The following is a 23,286-nucleotide window of genomic DNA, read 5'->3' as shown; positions in this document are numbered from 1 at the left end:
GTACCATTATAGATTATATTTTTTTGACTTCTTTTTTGTTAAGTAATGTGATTAAATATTATACAGAGGTATCAGTTTTTAGTGACCATAATCCTGTTCTTTTAGAACTGATGCTTGCAGATGTAATCTCCCTAAAATCAGTTAAAGATAGAGGGGGAGTAAATCTTATGGTAAAAGACCAAAATCGTAGGTTGAAATGGACAAAAATAGTCCCTGAAACTTTTTTACAGGAGGTTTTGTCTAGGACCGAGGACGAAGTTGCAATATGTTTAACAAATAGAACCCAGTGCAACAAGGTCATAGCAGCCTTTGATTACATTTGCATAGAAATTGATCGTAGCCTCCAGAATAAATCCAGCTCGAAGGTGTTAGTGGGTAAAAGATGGTTCGACAAGAAATGCTCAAAGGCTCACGGTGACCTACTTAAAGCCCTGAAAGCCACTCCCAAAATCCGTGCGGAGATAGTGAGTGCAAGGTCTGTATATAAAAAAACAATTCTAGAAAGAAAGAGGGTTTTGAAAGATAATGCTTTAGCGCAACTTCTAGAACCAGAAACACTAAAAAATAGTGGTCTATTCTGGAAAATAATAAATCAGCCACTTTTCTTAGAGGACTCAAATACCCCTCTAGAGGCAAATATTCCTGATGAGGGCTGGATTAAACACTTTAGCGAGATATATACAGAATCTAACAGCACTGTTATTATCGCTGCCCCCACAGAAGCGGATGATGGGGAACTGAGTACTGCTAAGGCCACTGTCACCTTTGTACCAGCAGAAGTGGAACGGGCAATAGATTTGACCCCGAAAAACAAAGCTCCAGGCCCCGATGGGGTTCCAGGGGACGTTTTTAAATATGCACCTAAGTTTTGGTCTAAAATTTTATGTAATGTTTTTAACGTCCTTATAACGGACAAAATCCCGGATTCATGGAAAAAATCCATTATTATACCGGTCTTCAAAAAGGGAAACAGGCAAGACCCATCCTGTTACAGACCGATTTCTTTAATCGATTCATCGGTGAAAATACTGGGTAGGGTCATTTTATCAAGACTGAATGATTGATTAATTGAGAAAGGGGTATTATCTAATGTTCAGTACGGTTTTAGACCTAAAAGGAGCACAATTGATCAAGGTCTCAATTTGCACTTACTGGTTGAAAAATACACGAGGGCTAGGGAGGGGTCCATGTACCTGGGGTTCATGGACCTCTCGTCTGCCTTCGACCTTGTAAATCGCTCTAAGCTGTGGAATATTCTGCTTAACATAGGCTTGGACAGGGCTCTTGTTTGTCTCTTAGCTGACCTTCATTCTGATCTAATAGCTGCGGTCAGAGTTACTTCGGTAGGGCGTTGTACAAGTAATTTTAAGTCAGAAAGAGGGGTGAGGCAGGGGTGCATTTTGGCACCCCTCCTTTTTACTGTTTACATAAATGCCCTGGAACCTTCCCTAAAAGAGTCATCTCTTGATGTTCCGCGTATAGGTGAACTTGGTATTCCAGTTCTCCTATACGCGGACGATGCTGTTTTGCTCTCCCGTACTGGTGTGGGTCTTCAACGGCTATTGGATGCTTTTGAAGTCTTTATGGGTACTCTGGACTTAAAGATTAATGTCAAAAAGTCCCAAATCATGATAATGGGCAAGGGAAAAAATAATAAGTTAATAAAAACATTTACATGTGGGAAACAAGAGCTCTGCAGAGTAGCCACTTTCCCCTATTTAGGGATAACTTTTGATGAGAGAGGTACCTGGGGTCCCCATATAAAAAATAGAAATATTGCTCTCGCCAGATCTTCTTCTGCCCTCCAGAGTTTTATTAAAAAATTGGGAGCAAGACCAATAGTTACTCTGCTAAAAATTTATAAAGCCAAAAGCCTGGCCATTGCTACATATGGCAGTGCTATTTGGGGCAATTGTTCCATGGAAAGTATGCAGATTACTGAAAATAAATTTTTAAGATCAGTCCTTTCCGTTCCTCAGTCAACTTCTACATACATTGTTCATTCTGAACTTGGCATGGGATACATCTCAGACCTGATTAAAGTGGCCCCTGTCCTTGCCTGGCTTAGGATCTGGCTGAATCAAGAAATTCCCCTTAACCATACCATTCTAAAAGACTGTTTGCAGCTAGACAGGGTAAGTAAAATACCGTGGCTAGCCTATATTAAAAACAGTCTTTTTAAGATAGGGAGACCAGATCTCTTTTTATCCCTGTCCACAATAACTGTGAAAGACATAGTCCTGATTAAAGGCTTGATGGGAGATATGTTACGACTAGATAGGGAACAAGTAGAACTTGAGAAACCAACGGTAAGGTCGGGTATTATTCTGTGTACTCATGTTGGCCCGGAACCATACTTAACTATTGTTAACTTGCCTTATCATCGCTTCCTCTTAACTCGTTTTCGGTTGAATCTGATCCATTTATCTTTGGGTCACTTTCCGACTTGGTGTTCTCCCGAAAACGCTTTGCCGTGTAAGTGTGACAACTTCTCGATTCAGAACACATTGCATTTTTTGATGTTCTGTGATCACTTCACGGCCTTAAGAAGGAAATATTTGATTCCGATCCTCAAGGAGGCTGGGTTCATACAGGTCAAGCCAGCACTTTTGTTTCTCCAGCTATTACAGACCCCAAGGATAATATCCCATGTTGTAAATTTTCTAGTGGGGGCTATTAGGGTTAAGAAAAGGTTGTTGTTTGACAATCCTGTGAATTTGGGTCTCTAAACAAGATGAACTGTATAGTGCCCTTTGATAATGGTTATTCCATGAATATTTTTTACACTGATGATTTTATGCAAGTGATGTGTATAGCTTGTTTTATTTTAACTGACCTCTTCTTAATGTTTCTTTAGGATTGGATTTTATAGAAAGTATATATTTTTTGTATTATTCATATGTAAATAGTAAATGTATGTATATATATCATGAATTTATTCTGTATTAATTACGTTTTTGATCGAGTGTATATATATTGTTCCTCTGTCTTTTTATGATATTGATTTATCGAAATAAAGTATTATGACTGACTGACTGACCCATCTTCTGGAAGTCTTGGAGGTCCAAGGGCATCATATGGGTTAATCAGCTTTTTGATGGAATGTCTCCCTGCTCCTCTCTCCAATTTCAGACTTCCTTTCATTGTCCTCGTTCCTTTTTGCTAAAATTTCTCACTCTGATGACAGTCATTCTGGACCTCTTTTATTCTCTTCCCTCTTCCCCCTCTTCTTCTGTTTCCCAAACTCCTCTTCTTAAAATCCTTTTTATTCTTCCTAAGGCCTCTCTCATTTATAAATTATTTTCATCCCCTAACCCAGATCGTCTTAAATCTAAAGTGGAATTATCTTGGGAGGCGTATTTGAGTTGTGTTTGGTCCATTGCTCAGTGGGACAGGCTTTGGTCTAGATCTTTGAAAATTTCTCGTTCTGCTTCTCTCACTCAATCTTTATTCTACCTATATCACCGACTATATTTTACTCCGCTTTCTCTAGCCCGTTTTTCTTCCTCCTCTGATTCTAATTGTTGGACATGTTCTTCTCCTGATGCTGATCTTATTCATCTCTTGTTTCTTTGCCCTTCTGTCTCTCAATTCTGGGATGCTGTTTGGTTATAGATCTCTCGTGTTTTCGTACTCTCATCTTCGTATTCTATACCTATTGTTTTTCTTGGCAGCCTATCTGACTCTTTCGACCTTCCTCTACACTCTCATGGTCTCTTTGATCTTATACTTGCCCTTACCTTTCAGCATATTACTTCTAATTGGAAATCCCTTACAAAGCTTTCCATACGCTGTTGGTGGAAGTCTTTATGTCACTTTCACAGATTGGACATTGCTTTTGCTTCCTCCTGTAACCCCACTCATAATAGGGATCTATTCTGGTTATCTCTCACCTCATACTTAGTTTGGGTGACCAAGAAGGCCATGTTACGTATTACTTCCGAAAATTTTAGGCCGCCTTGAGGAGATTACTCCTTTTTCTCCTATATTAAAGTGTTGAATTTCTTTATTATTATTATCTCTTTTTTAACTTGAGTTATTGATTGCCATTTTGTATGCAACAACCTTTTTATTGTCTACTGTTATTCCTTCATATTGCAATGTTAGCATTTTCTTCCCCTTTTTATTTATTTATTTGTCTTCACTTCCATTTCTTTCCCTTTCCTCTATGCCCTAAAAATCTCTACAAAATGCTTTTGCTTTTTATCTATAGGATATTAGCTTGTTCGATGTTATTTAATTCCTGTTTTGTTTAACCTAGCTGTACTGGCTGATGTCTTTTGTATTCCAATACTTTTAATAAAGCTTTCAAACATCAAAAGATGGCTGAACAAATATCAGAAAAGGAATCAGTTCTGGCAAATATGCGATGGTCTGTAATTGAACTGCAATCAAGTGCCAGATCATGACCTTAGAGCCATGAATATTGACTGACAGAATGGTAGATACAGAAGGCCCACTAGAACCAACAATGTGCGCCTAGTTGGTGTGCCAGAAGGGACGCAGGGCCCTAGTATTAAACTGTTGGTGGAAGAATGGCTTTCTCAAACAGTTGTGCAAGGGACTTTCTCAACACTGAACGTGCCCGTTGGGGTCCCTGGGACCCATCACTGCCAGGTGCTTCTCCTCGATCAATTGTGGCTCATCTACTGACTTTCAAAGTCAGAAACACTGTTCTGCAGATATCACGGTCCTATAAGCTCTGGCTGATAGAGGGTATTATTGTTTGTATCCTCCAGATTACGCTAACAGCGTGCTAAACGTATGAGCTGCCTGTATCCCAGTTTCAAAGGCCATTCACCAGCTCAATTTTAAATTTGCATTATTTTACCAGCCAAAACTTTGTATTATACACAATGACAGATAATATTTCTTTTACATTAGCTACTGAGGTCTGGTCCTAGCTTGAGGATCAGGGGCATCCCACGCCACAGGACATGAAAGCCTCACAAAAGACAGGATAGCAAGGAAAGTGCAGTAAAGGAAGATCCATGTAGTACAGGGTCTGCTAAGTCAATGAGGCAGTAGGCCGACTTTGAATGTGCCCAAATGAGTGTGGCCCTCAAAGAGTGGAGGACTTTGCTGGGGTCCAATAAATGGATACATTAGTTGCAGACACAGATGGGAATATCTTCAGGCCATAGGTTCTGAGCAGGAGATTTAAGACAAAGGAACACCGATAATGGCTCCAATGGCCAAGGACACCATAATTGAAAGAGTTGGGTTGTAAGTGGATTATAAGCTTACACTAATGGATGCCTTGTGACAGACAATTTAGCTGTTATTCTACCTGTTAAAGGGGGTGACCGAATTTAGTTTTTAAGGGCCACTCCTGGAGGAAACACTGTTATAACATTTTGCTCTCCCCAAGCAGAGTGATTTGTTGGGTCCGTACAGACATGGTTATACTGTTTATTGTTTCCATAGTTATGATGGGGACTCTCTTGTTGTAGGCACCATCAGTGTGGGAGTTGGGAAATGTCTCATTGGCTCCAGTTTGCAAAAGGCTGTGGAATATATGGGGACATGACACAGGATCATGGGCAGGCAGGTTGTGAAAAGTCATCAGGCACAGGGGGAGACCTCATCCACATAATTGATGCCTGGTAGCAGAAAGCAGTTTTATTTTGCAATTTTACCGTGGAAGTGCATGGCATTAGGTCGGCTGCCAAGAGACATCAGACATATGCTTATCTTACATGTACACAAGTGGACACATTATGATTAAACCACTTAGGATATATAGGACAAGGCTGTCAGAGACATGATTTCACTGCTAACTGTAATATATGTTCGTTAGCCTTAAATAAATGCACTAAGATCAATTGTTGAAACAGATAAATATGCCATATCAGATTATTGATTGTGTTTAAGAGCTCTTACATAGTAGTTGCATTACAATGCCTGTGTTGCTTATTGTATGGTAAAAGCAGTATACTCTATTTACGATTCAGAATCTCTGGAAATATTGGTACCGTCTGAAGGAGTGAAGTGAAATATGTGGTATCTTTACATTATGAAGAATACTGCAAAGGTGACCCCTCATTACCTAGATTTGCTGGTATATGTTACCAAAGGAAAACTCTGAGAGGTGGAAACAGAATTAAAAGTGTGAGTAAAAAGATCATAATTGAACTGGGTGGCCAATAGGTCAAGATGTGCAGGAGGAATTGTCATATTATCTTATCAGTTAAGTGGTACCAACACACAATAAAAATGGCACTTCGATGGAGCTCCTCAATGGAGTGGATATTATATCTGTGACCCGACAGATATGCATTTTTATTAGACGTATGGAGATGCATTGCAATATTTATGTGATACATCAATACATATGCAGTAAATAACTTTTAAACTAATTTTGTGTATGTATTAATGTGCTGAAGTTCATCTAAAGCTGGTAGCATAATACATAACGATGACCTGCACACTTCTTTGTACTATGCTATTTGTAGCAATATTTTTTGTGGCTATGGATTATCCACACATTGTTCTTAATAATTAATCTCTACTAAAACTAGTAAAAGGAAATTGATACATAGTGAATATAAACAAATCCTTATTTGAATTTATAGCGGCTCGCATAATGGGATAGGTGTTGAATTTTGTAAAAGTATACAAATTGACTTTATATCACCTAGTATATCAATGTATTTGTATTGATAGTATGACATTTATATGGTTATATAGAAGGGGGTTTTATGACTGTTTACCCCAGGACTAAATATATAATATTTTCATAAACTATGGCAATGATGGTACTCAATGTGTGTATATACCAATGTGAAGCATTGTGGGTTATACAGTCCGTAGTGTGCAACTTATTCTTTTATCGTACATTACAGGTGTAACATTTTTGAATTGGTACTATTGATTTCTATTGGTGGATGGCTAAGTATATCAATAGTTATTTCTATGTAAGCCATGCGACACTGTAGTCACATGATCTTGATAAAGCGTATGGATGTAGTTCTGAAGAACTGCTTTCAAGTGGATGCAGTTCTACAACATGTGGACACTTTAGTAAACCCAAAAAATGCATGCATTCCAGCCCAGCACTCTTGATTAACCCTAAGCATAATACTACGCTTTGCTCACGGAGCACGCGTAGTTTGCACTACTACACACAACGCAAAATGCATATAGTGTAGCAGTATTACCAACAATACCCATAAATGGCTTGACAAAGCAATTTTACATGCTATAAAGCATATAAACAATTCACAATATTAGGCAATGAGGTGATGATTTTGGGGTCCCCCCTAACCTAGGGGGAGGACCAAGCAGATGCCTTGAACACAAAGAGCATATCATGCTGGTTAACGATTCAGTGGTGGTCCCTTCCTCCTAGGACCACCCCAAGCACAGTTATGGGCAAAAATACAATCCCAACGAAAGGCCCTACAAAGCATTATGGGAGGAGATTAGCAGTGGGCAGTGAATATTATAGTGTCTACTATCAAAATAATTCTACAAAGAGCTGCAGTTCAACTAGTCGTTACTAGATGTCCCTTACGAGTCAAATGCAAAAGCATTGAAATTATTATTACATCAAGTTGCAGTTCCACTAGTCGTTATTAGATGTCCCTCACGGGTCAAATGTAAAGGCATTGAAACCCTTTCATGAAGCTTTTGCATTTGACTCCTGAGGGACATCTAGTAACGACGAGTGGAACGCAGCTTGATGTAACAATAATTTCAATACTCGTTCAAGAAGATGTGCTTTTTGTTTTCAAGGCATCTGCTTGGTTCTCTCCATAGGTTAGCGAGGATCCCAGAATCATCACCTCTCTCACTGCTTGCTAATTTATCATTTTCACTTTTGTGAAATGATTATATGCATTTTAAAAATACTTATTTTATCATAACTTGCACTGTGCAAGATGCTGTTTGCAATTATTGTTCTGAGCAGAGAAGCACACAGTGCTATCAGCTACGCAGTTTGTAGATCAAAGTAAACTCTGCGTAGCTACGTGTAGTGCTACTATGCAAACTACGCCCAGGGTTAGCTATGTGTAGTGCTACTACACAAACTACGCCCAGGGTTACTCATGATGAATGCCCTAGATGTTTGAACCGGACACCAAGGCAATGAGCAAATACATTTTAGGCAGAGTAATGCCAAAGATTTTTGAAGATAAATATATTCCTTTTTAAAAATTAAAAATAAAAGTCCAGTTGAAATGCTGCGTATGCTGCACCCTGTAAATAGTAGGACATTTACTCCAGCACAGGGGAAAGGAGACCTGTGTCTGTGAATTTGAGACAGGGACAAAAAATAGTCCAAGAGACCTTGTTTAGGGCATGTTTGGGAAACTGGGCATCTTGCAAACCCTGGTCCACGGTGTGCTAACCTTGCTGAAAAATATATATATAGTTTTGAACAAATGAGGCGGTGGTTCAGGGAATGCTTTGCCTGTTCCATTTTAACTCTTCTCAGTTTTTTTACAGGACACTGGGACCAATCCCCTTGTTCTGCGATGGCAATCACAACTGAACATTTTTTTGCTGTGGTCGGCTAGTTGGAGCATTCAGGTCAGTAGACTCAAATTTGGCATAGCTAACCTGAAATGAATGGCTGAAGCAAAAATCTCCTTAATCCAATGGGAAGGGAAGGTTTTTTAAAATTTTTATTTAGGTCTACAGACAGAACGCAAACCTGGGTTTGAAGACTGTCTACACAATAGCGGTCAAGATATCACAGACGTTAAATCCTGTCAAGCTCATTAAACCATTTTTGTAATGTTAATTTCTTGGAAACTACTGAACCAATTTGCACCAAACCAAAAAAAGGCTTTTCCCTCTGAAAAGTTCTAGTTTTGTTTGGTTTAATTCCCTTGAGCGTTTTTTCTGTACCAAAAAGTAAAGATTCCAATGGGATTTAAAATGGGAAACACTTTTTTTTAGCCCACCCCGTAACCCCCTAATTCTCCAGTTTTTAATCTTTCATAGATTCACATGCTTGAATCTTCAACATCGTCGTGGTGGGATGCCACCAGCATTTTAAAATAGGCAGCACTATAAAAGTACATTAAAAGAACATAGAGAAAGAAAGTGAGATTGTTGATCAATTCACATTGCTTTAAGAGATCCAAACTTAAGTCAATGAGAAGCAGGACCCTGAACCACTTCTCACCTGCTGAGCCACCATACCCCAGATCTCTAACCGCATGTCGTGTGTGAGGGAGTCTCCCTGTGTTCTGCTCAGTTGTTACAGTTGGTGTACTTTGGACCCTTTTTTTCCTCTCAAGGAAGTATTATTGTGGATACAGCTCTAAGGTACTGTGTTTTGCCTTCAATACGTCAGAAGAGTCTAAGGTAGGATTTTCAGGACATGCAGGTCCTTTGGAAAGGCATGACTATTTTCTGAAGATCCTCATAAAGAGTACCTATACTCTCCACATCCTAGGCATAAGCTAAAGGAATGAAAACACTCCAGAACCTTTTCTGGGATATACTCTTAAAGGCAGGGAAGCCAGACTACTTCTATGGGTCCAAAAGAAGAAAAAAACAGATCCCAATCTGGTTTTTGATGAGAAGGAGGGTCTAAGTCGCTCTTCACCTAAGCAAAAGCGCAATAATTAGGGCACTGCCTCATCTATAAAAGATTCTAGAAGACTGAAGGCTTCTGAAAAATCAGCAAAATTGGAAAAACCAACCTCTAAGGACACTTCTACAGGCTCTGCGCAGAAGAAAATCATCCACCACATCCTCTTCTGTGCCTATCACTCCTCAAAAATTACCTCATCGATGAAAATAATACCGTCCATGGACACGTCGTTGAGAACAGCGGTGTCGACAAGAACTCCATCAATGGCTACTCCTCTAACATTGGTGAGGACTGTCACTTTGACTACGATGACGGCTTCATCGACAAGGTACGCAACGACCACCACCACCTCGTCAACTACAACGACGGTGTCGACGTCCACTCCATCAATGACCGTGTCAACGATCACTCCCTCCACAACAGTTTTTAAGTCGCCATTGACAAGACCAGTGTTGGCGACCGTGACTATTATAATGAAGATCTCTTTGTCAATGAGCCTGTCGACGAGACACAAAAAAGCGCCATGTTTTGCTGAGAATTTCTCTGCTCAGCTCAGACCAGCCTTGACGTCACCCAGCAAGGTATCCCCACTGCATCTGGCCCACCTTCTTGATATGGAGGAGTCAGGATAAAAAGGGATTTTTGGTCCTGCAAACAGTCCTTCACAATTGAGAGTTTAGTGCCTGGACTTGGAAGATGAAACTGATCCTGACAAGGACACATCCAGTTACTTGCAAGGGGACTATTTGTTCATGGCTTGCCAGCTCATATCCCATTGGTACAACTCTTTCCAGGAGTACCATCCTTACGAAGAGCCTGGTGAAGAACAACAAGGCTCCGGGGGGGGAGAATCCATTGCAGGGCCCATCTGTTTGGTCACTGACCTAAGGCACATTCTAAACGACAGTTATAAAAGCTTTCCGGAAACACACTCCAGGACTCACAGAGGCACCTGCTACGGTACATTTGCCTACAAGCCCTATACCAGACCGGACACATGAAATCAGACCTGATTCTCCCAACATCGCTATCACGGATGATTATATAGACAGCGATCCAGATGATGAGCCAGAGAAAGTAGAATTATTCCAAGACTTCGATAGATCGGGACAGGAATCAGATGACTATGTAGTCGCTTCATCATCTCCATCGCCTTCACCTTCCCTGCAAGTTCTCTTCCTAAGGGTATCGGAGGATTTCATGAGCTACTGGAATGTGCTTTCAAGAGATTTGATCTCACTCTCCCTCAAACAAACAGAATGTTTTATATATGATTTCAAGGACTAGACTAGGAAATTCGTCAGATCTATCCCTATCGTCACTTATATAAGGAGGGAAGGTTTGAAATTGATGAAGAACCCATCTTCAGTCATTGCTGGGGTTCCTCAGATGTACAAAATATATAAGGCCTCCGATTCTTCACCTTCCTGCTTGATAGGGCATCCTCGGACAGATTCAATGGTCATGCAAGCGACACAGCGATGCTCCAGAAACCCTTCTGCTACTTGTTCAGCTCCACCAGACAAGGAAGAAAGAAGGCTAGACAACATTGGCAAACTCTTTGCAGCTTTGGCAGCCACCTCCATCAGAGTGTCAAATGATTTTGCCATTCTGATTTACTATGACCGCCAATTGTGGTACGATCTTGTTTCTCTCCTCGACCACCTTCCTGGAGACAAAAAGGAGACTACAGCAATTCTGCGGCAGGGTGCCAGGGCATCATTGGAGATCATATTGTGTTGTAATGGCATGAGTGGTAAAGGCATATGCGTGGTTAAGATGCGCGTGGTTCACACTGTGGTAATCGCATGCATGGTTCTGTCACACAACCCAGCTCTACCCATCAATTATTTTTTATTTTTTATTTTTAGCTTCTCTGACTCCCTTTAGGTGCCAAAGTTTGGACCTTTTTCTGTCCTATTAAATAGGCTCATGCACAGATGTGGAGGTACATTTGTGTGGAGGAAAGCAGGTTTGCAGAAGATAGCCTATAGTTTGTCAATGGTTGCAATTTTGTGCCTTCATATTCCCAGTAAACATCCATGATAGCACTTTTACAATGGCATGGCATTATGGGAATCCAAAATGTGGTGTGGTAGAATTCACCCTGTCTTTAAACTTTGAATAAAATCTTGGTTATATTTCAGAATGCATACTTTTCTCTCAAACCCAATTTCTATTCATTTTATTTTTCATGGTCAAGTGATGCAGGGTTTGTAAACAATTACATGGTAAGCCATGGCTCAGTTATTGGATTGGGTATAGCAGGTTTTTGGACAACTAAAAAATCTATACATCTTTTCACCCATGCATAGAAGAACAATTAAAAAACAAATACATCTACAAAACTGCAGACATTCTTTATCTATCCCACAATGTTTGAAGATGGCACCAATTTTCCACCTTCTATTTAACGGCTTTCTGATTATAGCCCATTTCCTATTTTCGATTTTTGTAAACACATGACCTACTCGTCTCTGCGTTGCACGTGTTGTTATCAGGTAACTTCCGTCGGAGTCGCTTAGCTGTTTCTGATGTTTATAAACTCCGACTCTGTCTTGAGTGTTCTATTTTGTTCTCCGGAAGTAGACCGGCCGTAGACCGACAGTAGACTCACAGCTCATTAACTTGAGCATTGTAGCACTTCTGTTGTTTCTGCCCGCTGTGGGTACTTTGGTGGTTATTAGGGATTCTGTGGATTTTAGTTTATATTGAGAACTGCACTACATGAGGGTTCTCGGAAAGTAGTGACCTGGATACGTGATTGAAAAATAACAGCACAACTGTTCATGACCTGGTAACTTAACATCAGATCCAACAATGGGTTTTTAAATAGTGGTGGACTTAAAATTGTTTAACAACTCTGCTACTTTGTTCTTCAGAAACTAAAAGTTACTTCCTGAAGTTGAAACAATGAACAAAACCGTGTTCACTTTAACTGCTTTAATGTGGAGGACTGGACTTTCATGTCCTCCGCATTACCTATTCTGCATGGTGGACATGAACATCTTATCCAGTACTGTGCTTACACTTACAGCCTGTCTGAAAACAAATCCAAAGTGCCAACTGGAGCATGGTTCTGCCCATCCTAGTTTTGAGGGACCAGGATGAGAGCAGATGATGAAGCATGACACCTATAGGGTGTGTGAGGGTCCCCCAAAAATGTTTTAGGTGTCTCTGAGGGCTTAACTTCATCCAGGCTGTGACCTGAGACTAAGGGTTGTAAGATACTTCTGTGAAAGTACTGCTAAGAGACAGGGAGATAGTGACTTGTATCCCTACAAATCTCTCTCCCCTCACCAGCTACTCCTGTGGGTACTTAGAGATTAATCTGATTGTGCATCTTCCCCTTGTATCACAAGGCTATTCTTTTGAAAAAAATAATCTCTTGACATGGGTAAAGTGCTTCCCTAGCGTCCGAAGATTAATTTTGTTCATATTGTGTGATGAGAAGTGTACATAGCACGCTGATATAACACAATGTGAAACTGAAAGCAGTCCTTGCAAATTACTTTCACTGCTTTCACTATGAAAAATGCCCCGAGCACCAATCAAAGGTACAATCTCCCATTTCTAACTGTATCTCTCCCTAGTCGATCCCTGCTTGTGGATCACCACAGGTGAGTGACCCCAAGCAACGATCCACCCGCTAGGCTCCAGAGATTACTTTTGGGTGGTAGAGTCCCGCTTCATGTGTGGGCTAGTGTCCCCCCAGCTAAAAATAAATAAAATAAATCAGTGTTTCCTTTCCTTAGTGTTTAAACCCAATGTCTCCTCTACAGGGGGTGTGGGAGGGGTTGGAAAGCCCACTATAGCCAGGAAGGATTTTTTTTATCTGCACCCCCAAAAGAGCCCTATAGTCACACTGGCCCGTACCCATTACAAAAAGCGGCCCCACCATCCCCGGAGAAAATATTGGAGGTTTTACCCCAATGTGTACTCCAGGGCCAGAAAGTCCAGGGATAGCAGTTTTATTTTCTACAAATGAATAGGGTGGGGGCTGTCCTGTCCTCACACAAAGCATATCACCCACTCCTAGAGCCCCAACAGTATTTCTACTGAACTGGGGCCAACAGCATACCCATTCCCTTGTCAAGCAAGAGGAAATTTGGATTCTTTTGGGTGTAGTTTTGAGATATGGGCAAACAGAGAGAGAGTAAATCTCAATTTCCTCTTTCTCACATGCCATGGTTCACTCAGCAACCAGGAAACTTTACCAGTTCTGGGTATTCCTGAAAACCTCAAGACCAGGGAAATCCTGGGTGGTGTAAGAAAGCAGAACAATCTGGATAATTGTTGAGGCAATATCTTAATGTCGCCACAATGTTATGGGGCCATTCATGATGTGGATAATAGGCCGGGCCATAGCAGTGGGGTATCTTTAATATGGGGATGGGGAGAAGTATGCAAATGCTATGTTGTAGGAATTTGCAGCTTTGCACAGTTTCTGGAACCTTTCCTCATAGAAATGTGAAGAAAATTCATTATTTTAAAAAGAGTTTGACATTTGCAAGGAATTTTGCATACGAAAACATAGGGGAATTCATGCAAGCTACACCAAGCTGGGCTTCCGTGCATGTCTAGTTTTCAGAAATGTTTGGGTTTTATTAGTTTCCCTGTGTGCCAGACAAGTCTGGGCCCACATACCGAACTAAGCCATGTTGCCAGAATGGGTAAATTTGCAAGGTGACATCTTGATGTTTCTATATTGTGTTATGTGGCATTTCCTGTCATGGGCAACAGGCTCAGCCACACACCACAATCAATGTCACGCAGGAACAATTATTTTGTAACACTGCTGACACTTTAGCCCATTAGTGGTTGGGCAGAATCCTTTCTTTTCAATTCATTGTAAGCAGTTGAGAAACTGCTGGCAGTGCCATCTATCCTGCTGTTTTTGGATCTGCCTGCTCTTGATTGAAACAAATGCTGAATAGATGTGAAATGCCCCTCGGAACAAGAATTCCTCATTCCTTGCAATGACGAATGCACTGAAGGAAGACTTCTTATGCTGCTCAGTCACTGTTAGGGATGGTAGATACAGTTGACTTCATCGTTATTAAATTTGGTTAAATTACACTGGCTAGCTTCTAGCAGTGCTTTTCAAAATACGATTCCCAGGTGAAGAAATTGTACGTGGTGCCTGCCTGCTAGAGTTGACGGAGGACCCTGCTGGTATGCATGGTACACAGACTTCCCCGCAGAAAAACGTTGTTTGAAATGCAGGGTTCCTGGCAATGTATTTACTTTAAGGCAGTTAGCTTCAAGGTAAATATGTTGCTTAACTCCTCTCAGTGCTTCTTGGTAACTGTTTTTGTTGTATTTTCCACCCATGGAGCAGTTCCACTCTGCAGGTGAACAGAATGGGTATATTGGCTTGTTTCAAATATCACCTTAAATTTTCGCACACTCCTGCACCCAATGTCTTGGTGCCTGCTGGGGGATTTAGTCCCAACGCCATCCTCCTGTCAAATGTTGGAAAGGCCTTTCGCAACCCCATGCAAGAGTTAGTTGCAGAGGTTACAGAAGGCACCTCCAAGGTATATTTGAACCAGGTAGAACGGTTGTTAAATGAAAGACATTTTCGAGGCCATGTCATGGAAATGCTGAACTGTACCAAGATGGAGAACTCAGCGAACACTATCCAACAACAAAGGAGTTTCAGGGACACTCTGGCTGGACTCAATTCTGCTGGAATTTATGAAAAAATCTGACAAAAAGCCACCATAGATATGGGTCCCGCCTTAGGGACATGCAGGTCTATATCTGACCATCTCCTTATAGCGTGGTTACCAGGATGAGTGAGTGCATTTGAAGTTGTGAGCTTCGTTGTTCTGCTAGATATTGAACAGATGATTGTTGCAGGAACTGATGTGCAGCCAACCTCCAATGGGGTAATCTGATATTGTATCCAGTACCTCTGTTTATTTGTACTACTAAGGCGTGTTATTGTTCCCATTACTCTATCCCTGATGGAACTGTTATCACAGCCTGAATCAACCAGGGTACAATGTATGGTATGTATCCGAATTTCAAGTCAGTGCGTTATTTTATATTGTATGAAAAAAATACAGTATATCTTTGTATGATCTACTGAGCAGCTTTAACTCAGGCACGTGATGTATGTGCACTGTCTTTAAAAAAAAAAAAACCAATAACAGTGAATTAAAATGAGACAGATTGTGGAAGCAAAAAGTTCTATTAGTTGTACAACTAACTGGTGAATTTGTGAAAGCCCTGTTATTTTCAACAACAGATCATAAAAACAAAATATGCATTACAAAAGTAACAAATTCAAGAATAAATTATGCAACAAGGCAATGTATGGCCCTCTGGGCCTGTTCAACTCGGGCATCCTTGACTCACCCTGCCTCACTACTAAGATAAGCAACATAGGGCCTACTATCCTATTCGCAAGCTTGAGATTTCCCATTTGCACCACAGATTGTACATTTGCAAGGGTTTGGAAAACGGCCTGCTTAATGAATACTAATTTGGCAGGTTTCAGTTTACAAACCCTTGTTATTGGCTGTAAATGCAGGTATGGTTGTCTGCAGAAGATACAGCGGCTATCCCACCTCTGCATGTGCATTACCAAATGAGAAACATTTTCCTTAATGAAGGCCATGTACATTAAGCGGACCAGTGCCCCTTCCAAGAAAAAACTAAATGTTCCTGCTTGAAAAAACATGAGGGAGAGCAGGTACCACTTGGACCACTGCCTGCTCCCCGAAGGTTTCTGCTATGCTTCCCAAAGGAAAAAAAAATACCTACGGGACATTTTCCCCTTTGGGAAACAGGTAGCACTCCTTTGAGATGTTGATATCTGATCAATAGTTGCCATCCATAATTGAGTTCACAATCCATTGATTGGCCCTCTACAAATCCCAGACCGAAGGGGGACCCTCTTTCACACACTCTTCTATTTTCGATTCAGAGAGGGTCGTAGAACCCCTTTTTATGAGTTGGAAAGACTTTTCTGACTTGTTAAAGAGCTCATATAAATATTAAAAGGTAGCTTGTGAATGCTATCCCTGTGATTTTGCGAAACGCAGCGTTTGCAACTGAAAAAAATAACTTTGTAAGTCAGGCTAAAGTGTTAACAGACACAACTAGGCTTATCAATCAATCAGGGAATTTTAAAGCACGATCCTCACTTGTGAGGGTCTCAAGGCGCTGGTGGAGGGGGTGCAGCTCTGAGTTAGGAAAGGAGCAAGGTCTTGAGACTTTTCCTGAAGATGTGCGGGGTAGGGGAGCACCTGATGTTGACCGGGAGCTCGTTCCAGGCCTTAGCCCTGATGTAGGAGAAGGCTCTTCCCCCGCTCTGGTTCTGCGGATGCGCTGGGTCTCTACTAGGCCGAGGTCTGCGGAGCGGAGGTTTCTTTTGGGTACGTGGAAGGAGACTCTTTCGTTGAGGTATTTGGGTCCGGTATTGTGGAGAGATTTGTAGGCGTGGGTGAGTATCTTGAAAGTTACTCTCTTCTCAACAGGGAGCCAGTGGAGTTCTCGCATGTGTTTGGTGATGTGCTCATGTTGTTGGATGCCGAGAATCAGAATGGCCACGGTGTTTTGGATGGTTTGGAGTTTGCGTAGCAGAGATTTGTTGATTCCAGCGTAGAGAGCGTTTTCATGCTCCAGTCTGCTTGTTATGAGTGCGTGGGTGACGGTCTTTCTGGCTTCAGGGGGGATCCACTTGAAGGTCTTTCGAAGGATGCAGAGGGTGTTGAAGCAGGTGGAGCCTTTGATCTGGTGGGTCATGGTGTGGGAGGAGTTGAGTATGATGCCGAGGTTCCAGGCGTGGTCCGTGGGGGTGGGCGGGTTGCCAAGGGCGGTAAGCCACCAGGTGGGGGTGGGTCGGAGGACGAGGACTTCTGTCTTCTCCGAGTTGAGCTTCAGGCAGCTGCTGCTCATCCAAGTTGTGATGTCATGTATTCCATCCTGGAAGCTGAGTCTGGTGGCTCTGCGGTCCTTCGTGAGGGAGAGGATGAGCTGGATGTTGTCGGCGTAGGATACTATGCTTAGTCCATGCTGTCTGACGATGGCGGTGAGGAAGGCCATGTAGGAGTTGAAGAGCGAGGGACTGAGCGATGATCCTTGGGGTACTCCGCAGTTGATCACCGTGGGTTCAGCGAGGAAAGACAAAGGTCTGATCCTTTGGGTTCTGCCAGCTTGGAAGGAGCGGAGCCAGTCGAGGACTGTTCCCTGTATGCCGGCATCGTGGAACCTGGCTGCGAGAGTGCGATGGGAAACGGTGTCGAAGGCTGCGGAGAGGTCTAGAAGGATGAGGGCCTTGGTGTGGCCTTGCGGCATCCAGATCGGAAAGAGTCGAGGATGGTGTTCTTTTCGATAAATTCTGTCAGCTGGACATTGATGATCTTCTCTGTGACTTTGGCTGCGAAGGAAAGGAGAGAGATGGGTCAGTAGTTTTTCAGGTCTGTCGGGTCTGCGGAGGGTTTCTTGAGGAGGGGCTTGACTTCTGCACATTTCCAGTTGTCGGGGAAAGTATTTGGATTCAAAGGTGGCGTGGATGGTGCTCGAGCGCTATGGCGGCGACAGCTCTGTGGAAGATGTGCAGCGGGCTGTGGTCCGTGGTGGCTCCTGAGTGAGTGCTTTTCATGGTTGTGGTGGTATCTTCGGTGGTGACCGGGGTCCAGGCGATGAAGGTGGGCTGGCTGTCATCGATGGGGGAAGGGTGGTTTCTGGAGACTGTTCTCTGAAGTTGTCGCAGAGGGCCTTGATTTTCAAATGGAAGTAGGAGCTGAGCTTGTTGCAGAGGTCCTGGGAGGGTGTGATGTCCATGGCTTCCCTGGGGGGTTTCGTGAATTGCTGGATGATGCTAAAGAGTTCCTTTGAGTTGCTGGAGTTGGTGAGGATTTTGTTCCGGATGAAGGTTCTTTTGGTGAATCTTATGAGTTGGTGGTATTATGTCATTGCGTTCTTCTAGGAGGTCTGGTCTTCGGTGGTTTTGCTGTTTCTCCATCATTTGTTGAGACTTCTGCAGGCGCGTCTGGCTTCTTGGAGGTCAGCGGTGAACCAGGTGGCCTACAAGGGGTGTTGTCTGTTGGGGTTGTGGAAGGGTGCAAGCTTGTCTGCGCAGTTGGTGATCCAGCTGTGTAGTTTTTTGGCTGCAAAGTTGGCATCGGTCGAGGCATGGGGGGTCGTGGATGAGGGTGGAGTTGAGGTGCTCCTCTGTGACTTTGCTCCAGTTCCTTTACGGTGGGCATGGAGTGGGTTTGTGAGCAGTGGCAGTGTTGAAAGATGTTGTTCCCTCCTGCGAAGATGGGTTCGAGGGTGTGTCCTGCCTTGTGGGTAGGGGTGGTGATGATCTGTTGCAGTTCGATGTTGGCGAGAATGTCCAGGAGGGCAGCCGAGTTGGGGATGCTGAGTTTGTCGAGGTGGAAGTTCAGGTCTCCAATGAGTATGTAGTCCATTGAGGCGATGATGTGGGGTGCGATGAGTTCAGCGATGGTATTTGTGAATGAGGCGCCAGGCCCGGGGGGTCTGTAAGCATAGGTGCCGCAAAGCGTTGTTCTAGGGATGGTCTGGATCTGGAAGTGAAGGTGTTCGGTGGTGGAGAGGGGGTGGCTCGTGTTAGAGGTAGAGAGTCAGAGGGAGCTCTTGTGTGTGGTGGTAAGTCCTCCTCCTGTGCGGTTGGGGCGGTCCTTCCTCTGCATCTTGTATCCATCAGGGATGGCGGTGGCGATGTCGGGTGCGGGGGAGGCATTAGTCCAAGTTTTCTTGAAAAGGCGACGTCTGGCGAGAGGGGGTTGAAGGTCCCAAATCTGTACAGCATGTCTGTGCAGGGAGTGCACGTTGAGGATGATTCACTTCAGGGCTTCGGTGGTGCTGGCGTCCAGCGTGTGTGCGGCAATGGCAGGTGAGCAGAGGATGGTGAAGGATTGTCGGCAGTGTAGGCTGGAGAACTGGCTATGGGTGGTGTGCGGCGTAGACAGCTGGCACTTATTGTTTCTTCTGGGGTTGAGTGCGAGGAGGGCAGCAGAGTCGTAGCAGTGGGAGGTCAGAAAACCAGGGTCTGAACCAGGGTCCCTGGCATTGGGCGCGGATGGGTTGCGGATGGGCTTGCCATTGGCGCGCCAGCGGGTAGGCCGCACAGTGGCCGTCATTAAATAGAGAAGGGGGAGGGTAGCACAGCTGAGAAGCAGGAATGGAAACCAGCAGGGAGGAGGGTCCACGGGGGCAGCAGCTGCGGGAATGAAACGGGGGCAGAGGAAAGAAAGAGGAACAACAAACTGGGACAAAAGGTACAAAGAGGAAAAAAGGCACAATAACAAGACAGAACAAACAGGCACAAACACAGAAACAGACAGTAGCGGACCAGCAGAAGAGCAAGGCTCTCACACTGGACAACCAGGGATAAGGCGCAGGCAGGAGCCTGCCGGTGGAGCAGGGCCTCAAACACCTACCAGAAGGTGAGCGAGGTCAGCAGCAGCGGCACACCAGCAGAGCTGCTGGGGCAGAGAGCAGGTCTCTGAGCAGGACGTCAGAGGCCATGCTTGGACACACGAGCAGCGGTTGCCAATAAATAGGGAAGGGGGAGGGAAGCGCAGTTGAGAGGTGGGAATCGGCACCGGCAGGGGAAGGGCCACGGCGGCAGCACCAGCAGGAAGGAAACGGGCACTGAGGAAACAAACAGGAACAACAGGAAACATCAGGAAAGACAGAAAACCCGGGACAAAAGGTACAAAGAGAGAAAAAAAGGCACAATAACAAGACACCAAAAGGCACAATAACAAGACAGAACAAACACAGAGACAGACAGCAGCGGACCAGCAGAAGAGCAAGGTTCTCCCCCACTGGACCACCAGGGATGAGGGGCAGGCAGGAGCCTGTGGGTGGAAGAGGGCATTGAACATCTACCAGCAGGGGTGAGCGGGGTCAGCGCCACTGGCACACCAGCGGAGCTGCTGGGGGAGAGAGCAGGTCTTTGACCAGGAAGTCAGAGGTTTTGCTCGGACATCCAAGCAGCGTCTGCCATTAAATAGGGAAGGGGGAGGGATGCACAGCTGGGAGGCGGGAGCGGGAACCGGCAGGGGGGCGGGCTGGGGGGCAGCAGCAGCGGGAAGGAAACGGGCACAGAGGATACAAACAGGAACAACAGGAAACAACAGGAAAGACAGAAAAACCGGGACAAAAGGCACAGAGAGGAAAAAAGGCACAACATCAAGACACCAAAAGGCGCAATAACTAGACAGAACCAACCGGCACAAACACAGAGACAGACAGCAGCGGGCCAGCAGAAGAGCAAGGCTCTCCCAGTGGACCAAAGGGAATGAGGAGCAGGCAGGACCCTGCAGGTGGAGGAGGGCCCCAAACACCTACCAGCAGAGGTGAGCGGGGTCAGAGGTAATCGGTTCACCAGCAGAGCTGCTGGGGAAGAGAGCAGGTCTCTGACCAGGCGGTCAGAGGTCTTGCTCTGCTGAGGGATTCAGTAAATAGAATTTATTCAGGATCTTAATCGCAGTGACGTGACTGTCTGCCATGATGTAGGGATTGCCTTGGCCCCTCTAAAAGCATCTGTCACCGACCATGAGAGTGGGTCAATGAGGAGGGTGTCTAGTTTGCCTTTTTTATGGAGTTAGGTTTTAAATTAACCCATGTTCTGCTTGCCAACAATCACATGCAAGTAGCAGCGCAGTTTGTGATTTTACATTTTGACGGTGGTGCTAATTATTATATAGTTGTACCTGCTCTCTTCTCCCTCCAATAGCTTCCTGTAAGTGGCGATTTCAATGTCTAAGGAAAGCTTGACATTCAGTAGTTCCTGGTACTCGCGCAGTTGCAGTGCCATGTCCTCTTTTGCTTTTTGCAGCGCTGCCTCCAAATCTGTCAGTTTTTCCTTTGCATCCTTTAGAGCAAGATCTCCCCGCTCCTCTGACTCTGTAATCGCGGTCTGCAATTTAATAATCTAGAAAAAGAAGAAAACAAATGTGCATTCTTCATTTAGAATGTCTTTTTGTAATTTTTTAATATATAAAAGTGTGCTCCTCTTAGCATATAACTTCATGCTGGGACCAGAAATGGAATCACTGTGAGAGTTGATAATTAAATAACATTACAAATACAACGGCTAAATTAGTTAATGTTTTTTAAATTTTCACATTTTATCACACGCATTTAGTAGCTACGTTAATGTGGCAGCATACTTTTCCCTTTTTAGGTCTCGCCTGGCGTTAGCAGCGCACAGCGTTGTTCGCCATGCGAGGGCTTTTTGTAATCAATTCAACATGTGCACGCATACGGAGGAACAAAGATGGCGTCGGGCTGTCCACATACAGCTGCAAATGCACGCGCATGTGGACAGCCCGACGCCATCTTTGTCCCTCCGTACGCGGGCACATGTATAAAGCCCTCGCATGGCGAGAGCAGCGCTGGGTGCTGCTAACGCCGTCGGGCTGTCAACATGCGCGTGCAAATGCACGTGCATGTATTTGGACCCGACTGGACTGGGACATGTATCTTTTAAGTATTTTAAATTTGACGTTTCCAGTTAGTCTAGCATCTAAGAATCATTAGCCAACAATAAAATATGACATGTTGTTCTTTTACAGCGCTTACTAGAGCCCTTTGTGTAGTTTCTAGCACCGTGAAAAACGTGTGCTTGCAGAATGCAGTGTGAAGACACTCGTGTGATCCCCCTCGGCAGGAGGAAAAGCCTTGGTCCTGCCGGGATCGAATTCGCTGAACCATCCTGCAGGCTGTGTTCCCTTACACCATTCACAGTGCCAGGACACCGACTTCATTGATTTTTTTGTTTTTTTAAAGAATGTCGCAGTTCCTGATAAAATCGATTGTTTTACTGCCCCGCCTCACAGTCTGGCCAGAAACTAACCCAGAGAAGTGGTGTTGATTTGGAGTGTATTTCTTTTCTGCCCTCATGTGCTGAGTGGGTTCCTAAGTCCATGCAGCATACACCTGAGGCGGCCAGCACAGCATCAGCCGTGGCGCTCCCAGAGACCTCTGCGTCACACACTCGTCATCCCAGTGCCATGCAGTCCTGGAGCACGTGACAAAGTGATCCACGAAACACTGGCCTCGTAAACATGTTAACAGATGCATGCACGTAGCTCTGGGAGATTGAAACATTATATCTATCTATCTTTCTATCTATCTATCTATCTATCTATCTATCTATCTATCTATCTATCTATCTATCTATCTATCTATCTATCTATCTATCTATCTATCTATCTATCTATCTATCTATCTATCTATCTATCTATCTATCTATCTATCTATCTATCTATCTATCTATCTATCTATCTATCTATCTATCTATCTATCTATCTATCTATCTATCTATCTATCTATCTATCTATCATCTACTGGCGGTCGCCAGTAGATAGTTATAGTTAGGACCGAGTTCCCATAGGAAATCTGAAAATTCTATTTTGAATAACTTTGGTGCCGGGTGACGAATCCTCGCGAAATTTTCGAAACTAATGGGGCGCTCCGCTCAGCTCCTACCCTGAAAGTCTCGGGGTGATTAGTCAAGCGGGGGCCGAGAAAAAAGGGGGGTCCCAAAACGCGTTTTCCCCATTCATTTTTCCATAGGGACCTTTAGTCCAAGGTACAGCCCGAACGGCTGAACAGAATTACTTGAAATTTGGCAGAGAGGTAGTCCTCAGGTCAGGGATGCGCCTTTTGCATATATGGTGTCAATCTGTTCAGTAGTTCCTGAGAAAATTGCAGTTAAAAGTACATAAATATCTATATGC

General features: G+C 43.7%; 1 protein-coding gene across 1 annotated transcript in view; it reads right to left on the bottom strand.

The window, feature by feature from the left end:
* Nucleotides 1–23,286, bottom strand: part of LOC146833196 (keratin, type II cytoskeletal cochleal-like) — a 215,390-nt gene that overhangs the window by 27,703 nt on the left and 164,401 nt on the right. The window contains exon 7 of the mRNA XM_085600854.1: nt 21,256–21,476. Within this exon, the coding sequence (XP_085456980.1) occupies nt 21,256–21,476 (221 nt within the window). The remainder of the gene's footprint in view (nt 1–21,255; nt 21,477–23,286) is intronic.

The sequence above is a fragment of the Triturus cristatus genome, chromosome 4_2, assembly GCF_964204655.1.
Source record: "Triturus cristatus chromosome 4_2, aTriCri1.1, whole genome shotgun sequence".
In the NCBI taxonomy this organism is placed as follows: Eukaryota; Metazoa; Chordata; class Amphibia; order Caudata; family Salamandridae; genus Triturus; species Triturus cristatus.
This window is presented reverse-complemented; position numbering and strand designations above follow the sequence as displayed.